The 10,788-nt window shown below is 40.6% G+C and overlaps 1 protein-coding gene across 3 annotated transcripts in view; it reads right to left on the bottom strand.

Annotated features, from left to right (window-relative positions):
- The window catches only part of ptprk (protein tyrosine phosphatase receptor type K), a 126,828-nt gene that overhangs the window by 48,455 nt on the left and 67,585 nt on the right, over nucleotides 1-10,788 (bottom strand). For all 3 annotated transcript variants that reach the window (XM_030046839.1, XM_030046840.1, XM_030046841.1), the window contains exons 8-11: nucleotides 9,804-9,919; nucleotides 9,109-9,283; nucleotides 2,230-2,342; nucleotides 1,407-1,587 (exon numbers count right to left, since the gene is read on the bottom strand). In XM_030046839.1, coding sequence (XP_029902699.1) covers nucleotides 1,407-1,587; nucleotides 2,230-2,342; nucleotides 9,109-9,283; nucleotides 9,804-9,919 — 585 coding nt within the window. The remainder of the gene's footprint in view (nucleotides 1-1,406; nucleotides 1,588-2,229; nucleotides 2,343-9,108; nucleotides 9,284-9,803; nucleotides 9,920-10,788) is intronic.

Raw genomic sequence — 10,788 nt, 5'->3', positions numbered from 1 at the left:
TTTCTCTCTCATTTCAACCCTCTCTCCCCCTCTCTCTGTCTCTCTCCCTCAGGCTAGCAGTGTTTATATTTCAGTCGTTTATTTCTACAAATGTCAGACAGTGTTTCTGCCCTGTGTCTATTGATCCACTGACAGAAAGAGAGAGAGAAGGGGAAAGGCAGAAACAGAGTGAAGCAGAAAGAGACATATGGGGAGGAGGGGTGCGAGAAAGGAGAAGCAGGGAGAAAGCAGGAATGGGGAGAGAGAGTGATGAAGAGATAGAATGAGAGAGAGAAAGGATGGGATAAAGATCGAAAGAGGTAGAGAGCCTCGATTATTTAAATCACTCTTTGTCTCACTTCACTGAGCAACCAGACAGACAAACTCTCTCCACCTCTACTTTCTTCCCTAATTCTATCTGCCTTCCCTCTTTTCTCATTTTACCAACTAAGATAAATATGGAAGTACAAAAAATAAGAAAAAAAATAGAGACTCAGTCAAGCAAACACAAGAAAGCAAGGATATAATGGAAGGTAAACTCATCAAAACTCAGGTTAACTATTTTATTTGCAGAGGTTAATCACCTTTTGACACACATGCAGTAAAACAGGTGTGTAGAAGGTTAGAGCACAAATGATCCAAACTCAAGGTTTTCCGTGTAGCGTGGAGCGATACCCTAATGAATAAACAAATGTGCCCTCTCCACAGCCAGGGCCTCCTATTTCTCAAAGATAATTAAAGACAACCCTACGTTCCTATTCTCAGTAGCAAAAATTACTTGAAAACCCCTGCCCCCAGTCTATATTTATTGCAGATGTTTTTTTTAACATGCTTTCATCACAAAGTTGACTGTATTAGAGATGAGATTATCAGTTCATTAGCTAATGAGGGTTCCGATCCCTCTTTTGATCGAGTATTTGCCACCCCGGAGACCACAAGATATCTTTTCCAAAATGGTGCCTCTCTCTAATCCCACATCCTGCCTATCTCATGTTTTTCCTGCCAAGTCCTTCCCATATTAGGACCCACCTTGCTAAATATAATCAATAAGTCAATATGTTAATCTCCTCTGGCATCGCTGCTTCTGTTGGTTGTGTGTTTTGTGGTGATCACTGGCTGAAGTTCACAATTTAGCCACCCATATGACGCAAAGCAGAGGTTTTCAGGGGTGAGCTCTGAGACTGAAGGTGAAAACAATGTCCATGAAGGATGTTTATCATTTGATTAAAGAAACAGTACAGAGATGCACTGGTTTTGGAGGATTTTACTGTTTTCCCTACTGTCCCAGAGTCAATAAATAAATAAATAAATAAATGCCTTTGGAGTCAAACCGTTTCATGTCTTTGGTGTTGTTTGAAACTATGTCAAACAGTGCCACTAGGACAACCTGATAGCCCTGGTGTACAGTATATGCACTGATGACCTACCTGCACATTTGGTGCGGGTGATAAGTGGTGGTCCAGGCATGCCTGTCCCTCCTTCTCCTGGTCTGGTTAGTAAGACTCTGATCTCATATTCTGTGTCTGGGTCCAGATGCCATAACTTGTAGTTGGGAGAGTTGACAGCATGAGTCTCTGTCCAGCTGCCTGATGTCATACGGTACTCAACCTAGGGGAAAATACATGTATTATTAGTATATAATATTATAGTCCATAATAATATTATTAAATAAGACTCAGCTCATCTTCAGTACCATATCCACAAGTCAGAGGTATTAGAGTTAATGCATAACATCAGGTCATGTGAAATTAGCGAACATAAATTTGATGAGGCGTGCTGGCATGATACACGGCAAATAGCAGCAAAATGAAGTGATGTGGTTCCTTGACTAAAAAAAACTTTATAATGACTTTATAATTTCAGAATGTTATAGTAGTAATCATATTACCCCGCTCTCCAGGCCTTGCTATTTTTTTTTCCTGCCAAATATCCCAAACACGCCATCGTGAAAATCACCACTCATGCAGCTACTTGTACGTCACTTAGCATCCACTTTTTTAGCCACGGAAAAAATAATTTATTGCTTGACAGGAGAGTAAAATTCAATCATTCTAATGATTTAACTGCATTTAATAAAACAGGAAAAAAAACTGAACATGTAGGTTCTCATTTTACTACAACCAGTGTGTAACCACCATTTTATAAAAGGAGTAAGCCACAGTCAAGGCCATGACTTACAGTGATTTTATGACACCAAAGAGGCATACAGCCTCTCATGGCTTACTGCTAAGTGAAACCTGCAGGACTTACCTCTTTCAGTATAATGGGCCCATCTCCAAATATGGAGTTAGCATTGAGCTGAATCAGCAGATATGTCGGGCCAACGCCAAGGAGCTGGGGTGGGGCAATGGGGCGAGGAGGCTCTGAGGAGAGAAAACAATTTCCATTTTCAATGAAGTTACAACTTACAAATTTAGCTGAAACACCAAAGTAAATAAAACACAAAGAGGATTTCTGTGCTTTCATTGATGAGGTCGATGAGGAGCACTGTTTGATATATACAAGTGCTAGAGATTACTGTAATTTGGAGTCAAATTAATTGTAGGCATAAGCGCATTTGACCACTGAAGTTGTTTAAAGTGGAAAGTTGAAGATAAGGCCATGTCCACATTAAGTCATGTCAATCTGAAAATGCTGTTTTTTTGTTCTATTCACACTGAAACACTTAAAGACATCTGTGGAGATGCATTCTCACCAGTCTAATAGATACTAGACTATAGCCGGTATCACGTAACACTCCAAAGTCAGTGATTTGTAAAAGCTCCATATTACCACTCCATACTCCAATGCCACACTGGTGGTTTCCAATTGGACCACACTGGGGAGTGTGTATAACCCCAAAATATTAAAAAAAAAGAAAAAAGAAAGAAAAAAGAAAAAAGAAAAAAAAAGAGAGATTCACCAATATAATTTTAATATTAAAGCAATATTTGATTGCATTTCTGTTTCATAAGACACAATATCACTTATGATTCAGCCAGGCACTGCAGCCCATGATCCCCTCAGTGAGTGTGTGTGTGTGTGTGTGTGTGTGTGTGTGTGTGTGTGTGTGTGTGTGTGTGAGAGATAGATGTGTGAAGGTTCAAGGCCAAGGAATCAGATCAGTGCTAGCTGTCAAGCACACATGACTGACGAGCCAACAACCCGATGCACACACATGCACACGCACGCGCACACTGCATCAAAGATTCATCTGCTTGACACTTACTCTGTCTCTCTCTCTCTCTCTCTCTCTCTCTCACACACACACATACACAAACTCATCATACACACATGAATTAATCACAAATGCTAACCATTCACACACACATGCTGCTATCACATCAGATACACACACTCACAATCCATGAACATTTATCTGATATAAATCAAAAACACAAATATTTTAACTCTCTCCCCGCAAAACACACACACACACACACACACACACACAAGCACTTTCAAACACACACATATCCTATCAGTGTTTTTCTGTCTGTATGAAGATAAGAAAAATGATTAGTTTTCCAATAACAACAATAACGCTTCATCATATCAAAGGAAATATTACCTGAATAGGGTGTTTGTGTGTGTGTTACTTTCTTTCCTTAAATAGTTATTTATTTTTTGCATTGCTGTCACCCTTATGTGTGTGTTTGCATCTGTATCTTTGTGCTTGTGTCTGCATTTGAGTGAGTGAATCTCTCTCTCTCTCTCTCTCTCTCTCTCTCTCTCTCTCTCTGTGTGTGTGTGTGTGTGTGTGTGTGTGTGTGTGTGTGTGTGCTGAAGATGGCTGTCAGAGAGGTGCAGGCTGGGAAATGTCTTTTTACCAACAGATGAAACACTGTAGTTTGACAGCACACGTGCACACAAACACACTCATGTATGTACACACACACACACACACACACACACACAGTGTTGGATTCAGATAATGAACACCGAGGTGACTTCAGAACACCAACGTCAACAACATGTCAGCTTGCGACGCTGTCAAATAAACAAAGTAAACAATTCGATAATTAATAAATGAAAGAAAAAAGAAAATTCTCAGTGATAAATTTCTACTAGCAAATAAAACAGCGTTTCTAATCTGTGTCTGCGTGTGTATTTAAGGGATTCTATGTTTGTGTGTGCACTCGAATACGTGTTTGTGTTTGTGTGCTGCCTACAATCCTACTGAACATCTAAACAATAAATAATAGACTTAAAAATGAAACAGTGAGAAATGGAAGTGGGTCATTACGTGACTCCAGAGAGAACATTACGGGAACGGGTTCACACTTTTGATTTTGTTGTTTTTTGTTCAATCACTTGTCATTTGTAACGCTGACCTAAAAAAAAATAAATCATTACTGATGCTGTTTTTTGACGGTCTTGTTGTCACCTTCATTTTTATTATTAATCGCATGTGTGAACCTTCTCATTATTTTTCACTTTTGGGTCAAATTCAAATGATAATAACAAAAGAAACCGCCGCTGCATAAACTTAAAAAGGCAGGTGTCATTTTCAACCTCATCCATTTGTTTGATTAAGTTTCTTTTATTTCCGCTGTCACCTCTATTATTGATATTAGATGAGAAACTCCTGATGCGTTTTATTTTCAGGAGCTGTGGCAGCTTGCCTTCAAACATTGAGGTATTTTCTGATTTAAGATTTATGCTTTGGTGAGTCACTTCAGTCAGGAGATGGTGATAGACAGAAAAAAGGACAAAGCAAGAAAGAAAGAAATATAAACAAAGAGAAACAAAGAAAGGATGGAAGGAGAGAAAAAAGGAAAGAAGGAGAGAAGCAAGGAGGGAAGGAGAGTTTGTCAGTGTCCAGGACCCACAAGGCATGTTCTTGTTTGTTGTTCATCGTCAGCAACCTTGTCAATAAAGTTAAGCTCTCGCAAACCACTGCTGACATCACTATGAAACTCAGTGGAGGACATCCGACCTCCACAACAAGAGAGGAGAGTGTGTGTGTGTGTGCATGCGTGTGTGTGTGTGTATGTGTGTTTCTTTCAGCTCTATTGATAGCTAACAGTGGTAGTTTTCAAATTGTAATTTTCTAAAGTTTCACACAGCCTGAAGCTCCGCCTGTCACTAACACTTAAGAGTGAGAGGGCAGAAGCACAGATATACTCATGTATGTGGTTTGTGTGTGTGTGTGTGTGTGTGTGTGTGTGTGTGTGTGTGTGTGTTTGTGCAGACATGTGTCAGTGTTAGGTTAGAGAGAGAAAAAGGCGATATGGGAGCGGAAGATTTAAGGAGTTGATGTGGATTAGGGAATGAATGTAAATCAATGGAGCATCCATTTAAGTCTGATGTCTGTGTGTGTGTGTGTGTGTGTGTGTGTGTGTGTGTGTGTGTGTGTGTGTGTGTGTGTGTGTGTGTGTGCGCGCGCACATGCACGCATGCTTGTATAAGTGTGTGTGACAGTAATGTTGCAGGAGCTTTTTAGGCCATGGATTGTGTGTGTAATGCAAGCTGGCATGGAGATGTGTGTGTGTGTGTGTATGTGTGTGTTTATATATGTGTGCGTGTGCGTGTGTGTGCGTGCGTGAGATACGAGCTGGCATGATGATGCGCTCTGTCACAGTAGTAACCAGAGGGCAAGGCTTTATTAGAGCTAGGCTCTGACCAAACCACTAGTGACACACACACACACACACACACACACACACAAACACATTCGCACACACACACACACACACACACTCAGAGTCAAACCCTCTCAAACCTCTCTGTCTCTCACGCACACACACACACACACACACACACACACACACACACACACACACACACACACACACACACACACACACACACACACACACACACACACACACTTAAACCAGAGGGCCTGAAGCTCCTCCCCCATTGTTTTTTCTCACTCTATGCAGTTTTGGACATTTCTTCACTATCTGGCATGACTCACATCATCTCTCATGCTGGACAGCTATAGGACCAAGATATTTTACTATGTTTCTGCCATTATTTACTTTAAAAAAAAAAAAAAAAAAATTAAGCTGTACAACAAATACTAACCTCTCTGGTACTGTGATAATTTGACCTCTGACAGAGCTCTTCAAGGACACACTGCAGTATACATTCGTAAGTTACATGATTGATGGCTTTCTGAGGGAAACATTTTCAACGACTTTAGGATTAATTCACAGATACTAAATGATACGGCACAGCAAAGTGGCATAGCCACACAGTGATATTTAACTACATTCACTGCCCATGTCATGCTTGCCAGCAGGAAAACTTTAATGTGTTGTCTGTTAGTTTGTTAGTTCAGAAGGCTGCAAAATAACGGCAGCAAGTATGGGTATTTGGCCTTATTCAAACTTGTTTTAACATATATCTTGGATGCGTGGCAAAGACAAATCGCCGTTCACACCTGGCATTGTCATGTGCGTCAAATGTGTCTCCAGTGACCACTTGTGATTGGATTTGTGATCACAGCCTCAGAAACTTCAATAAATATCCTCTTTCCTTTCCCTGCTTACTCTCTGATTGGTGTAAATTACCAATCTTGTGTTTAAAAAAGTGATTGGGATAGAAATCAATGAACAAGCATAATAAACATTCACAGAACAACATACATCCTGTTCATCTATAACAAAATGTTTAAGGAAAGACTGCTGTCCTGCTGTCCATCCATCTATTCAGGGACATCTGAACCTCCAGACCAAACCTTTGTCTTGTCTTGGACTTTCATCAGGCTTCTCTTGGACTTGTTTTCTTTTTTCTCAGATAGACAGTATATTCTGTCCATTTCCACATTTCCACTGGAGGAGGAGCTAGAAAAAATCTCCTGGAGTAATGTTAAAATCCCATGATGCATCTCTCTTTACTGTTCTAGCTCTGGATGTGACAGCCCTGCCACACACAGAGACAGGCTGATGGTACATCTCTGCCCATCTACATGTTATAAATATCAATGGACTGGGCTTGTGTATACATGTCCTGAAGCAATCTCACAATTCCCTGTGGGCCACTGAAAATGAAACCTGGCACACTATCCTAATGTTAAACATTTTTACTGTATACAACCTGAATTTAGGCACACTCCTCTGACTCTATTTCATTTCTTGATCAGGTTCATACCAAATACAAGTTTCCTCTTTGGCTTATTTCTTGTCTATTTGCTGTCTTTTTCTCTTTTCCCTTTCTTACGTTTCACATTATGATAAATCCAGATTTACAAATAAAATATTTACAGTAAAAACATGAAAGTAAAACAGCTCAACTCTGTCCATATTCATAGTCAGCCGTGTTGTGCAAAACCCCCAAATCTTCCACAAGCAGACTTTTCAGGAACTGAGAAAAACACACTCCATGTTCCTTTGATTTCTCTCTTGCTCTTGCTCATCTCCCGTCTGATATTTCCAATAAATAAACATGAGACTTCTCTCTTTCCACATTCATGCATGCGGTCCTCATTCTTACACTGTGACATCTTTCTAACAATCAGACTTTGGATCAATATTCAGAAACGCCATTGTCCCTCATAGCTCCAAAAACAACTTGTCACACTTGTAAAAGTGGCTGGTTTTCCTGTTGACAGCTGGCTATCAAATATGCTGCATTGAATCCGTCTTACTGGATGTGAATCTTCATATTTTCATATATGTAGATTGTTCATACTCGTGTTTAGACACAGGCTTCCCGCTGTGTGGATTCCTCATCTCTTTCCGTTTGCCTTCTCTTACTCGCTAAAGATTTTCATGATAAATAAACATGAGCCATTCACATATTCACACTCTATCAGCAGGGTCCTGTGGAAAACATGTAGCGTCAAGATGCTGGGTTTTCTTGACCAAAGGAAAAAAAAAAAGAAAAAAGAAAAAAGAAAAAACAGCATCTCAGTGGTATTGAGTGTTAGTGCTTTGCTCTGTCCACTGAGCAGCACAGGGAGTTGAACTACCAACCGCAACAGTGCAAGAGCTCTGTGCTACCAGAGCTCCGCAGGTCAATATTCACATTGATACTGAGAGTAATGCTCGCTGCTGCTTTGATTTCTCATTTCTCTGTTCTCTCCCATCTCTTATGCAGAATAATAAATATGACTCTGCTCAGCTGTTTACATATTCAGACATATTCCTGATTCTGATATGGATATTCTGGGGATAATGAGCTGAGTATTTACATTCAACTGTTCTTCACCATCTTCTCTTCTCTCTCCGCTTGTCCTCCCTCTCTCTTCCCCTTCTATTTCTCGCTTTCTGTCACTCCCATATCACTCTCTCTCTCTCTCCTCCTCTCTCTCTCTCTCTCTCTCTCACTCGCTCTCTCTTTCTCTATCTCTTTTTCTCTCTCTCTGCCCTCCTCCTCTCTCTCTCTCTGGGAGATGAACTGAATATGTAAGCTATTGGATGTGAATGAATAAAGCATCCCATCTCAAACACACTGGTGACACCTTATTAACCACATGTCAGCTGCACATGACAGCTAGAGCACACACGTACTACTGACACACACACACACACACACACACACACACACACACACACACACACACACACACACACACAGTTTCCATACACATGCCATATATATAGACTGGTTCATCTGGTTCACACAGGTAAAGTTAACATGTTTAAACCCACGGCTATACACATACAACATGTTTGCATATATACATACAAACACACACAAACTGACTCATTAGTGTGCATTGTATTTGTGAATTTGTGTTCATCATTTAAACTAGGGCTGGACAAATGACTGATATTATATCGATATCATGATATAAGAGTAGATATTGTCTGGGATTTTGGATACTGGAATATAGTGACAGTGTTGTTTTGCTTTCCTGGTTTTAAAGGCTGCATTACAGTAAATTTTTGCAATTTCAAAAACTTGCTGTTGCCGTTAAGATTATTTTACTATTACTTTATACTACAATATTGTCACAATATCGATATCCAGGTATTCAGTCAAAAATATGCGATGTTATGATGTTACCACTGCCTTAAATGATCTTTTTTTTCTACTGGATACTAACTATGTCATGAAATTGGAAGGCAGGAAATACAATAATATTCAACAAAGCTGTGAGATCAAACATTTAATCAATGAACAGAATAGAAATAAGAACATCTGACCAGACTGAGCAGATCAATCTTATGGTTTGAGAAAAAGAAGTCTCCTCACCTCTGACAATCAGGCCAGCAAAGTTGGACACCCCGGAGCCGCGCTCTGATTGGGTGACACAGCGGTACAGGTCTTGGTCCTGGCTGGTGACCTCTTTGAGGCGGAAGGAGGCGGCAAATCGTCTGTGGTTGATGTTCTTAGTCTGAGCCACAGGAATGTCCTCACCATTTCTCCTCTAAAAAGCCAGACAAGTAGACAGAGCATGTACTACAGGGGCTGGTGGGGGTTAAATGCCTTGCCCAAGGTCATGAGGCAGTGCTGCACCACACAGACACACACACACACACACACACACACACACACACACACACACACACACACACATCATCCACACACACTTTTTCATTCACTGACAGCAGGTTTGAAGGTCATCACCACAATAGAGCCATTATGAAATCAGCAGCTATTAAACTCTTAATCAAGTTAGCAGCCAGGATGTATAGCCTAGAGAACTGTGAGTGTGTGTGTGTGTGTGTGTGTGTGTGTGTGTGTGTGTGTGTGTGTGTGTGGGCACACGTGGGTGTGGGTATGTGTGTGTGCGCACCACATGACAGTTTATTGTTAGAAGTACTATAGGTCCCGCAAGTTAGTATAGAGTTCTTTGTTCTATGTGTTTTTGCATGTCTCTGTATTTACATAAAGTATCATAAAGTGTACATATGTATGTGTGTCTGTGCATGCATTTATAACTGTACCTGTAGCCAGAGTTTATTGTTTGACGTGTCCCGTCCGGTGGCGATACACTGAAACGTGGCGTTCTGTCCAGCGTTCACCTCCACATCCCCCAGTCGCAGGAAATGAGGGGATTTATCTACGGGAAATGGGGTCACAATGATGGTGATTATGACATCAGAAAGTTTTGACAAGGTTGCATATATTGTTCATTAAATGTCCATTTTATTTGACTTTAGGAAGTCGAAACAGGGTGAGAGAGCCAGGGTGACTTGGGGATACAAATGAGTCAGGATATTGCAAAGCATATGTATTTGTGAACATTTTGTAACCCTGAGGAACGTTATTGTTGCTACTACCATTAGATTTTACAACAGTCAGATGACACCAAAGCAGGACAGTGCATTGCCATTGGGAGGTAATGCCAATGTCATGTCCGGTAGTATAATTCGCATGGATTCCAATTCTGAACTACCATGCTAAGATATGAAATAAGCCTTTTAGGCCCTGAAGATGCAGTTCGACTTTGACATTTTCATTCTGGGGAGGTGATTGCAATCATAGATAGCAGCTACTATGGTGATGAAACGAAAACACACACGTGCTCCCACACACACACACACACACACATACACACACACGTACACACACACACACACACACACACACACACACACACACACACACACACACGTGTGTGTCGAGAAATGCAGCTGTGAGGATGAATGCTTCTTCTGTGGAGACTGAGGACTAATTCAATTTCAATTACTTATTCCCTACAGGGTATCTTTGTTCTCTTTGCTATTAGGTGCCCTGGTCCTCTCCCTTTCAAAGACTGAGGCTCTCCTTTTATATGCTGTCAGAATCAGAACATAACACGTCAATGGCCAAAGAAAAAAATGTCAAGGAAACTGTCTATTTCTTCCAACAGGGCTGGAATAAGGACAACAAGGATGCTGAGACCTCACAAAGACTACAAGGGGATGTTTTTTTTTATGATTTTATGAT

Source organism: Myripristis murdjan, chromosome 24 (genome assembly GCF_902150065.1).
Source record: "Myripristis murdjan chromosome 24, fMyrMur1.1, whole genome shotgun sequence".
In the NCBI taxonomy this organism is placed as follows: Eukaryota; Metazoa; Chordata; class Actinopteri; order Holocentriformes; family Holocentridae; genus Myripristis; species Myripristis murdjan.
Note: the sequence above shows the minus strand (reverse complement) of the source record. Positions and strands in the feature narration are given on the sequence as shown.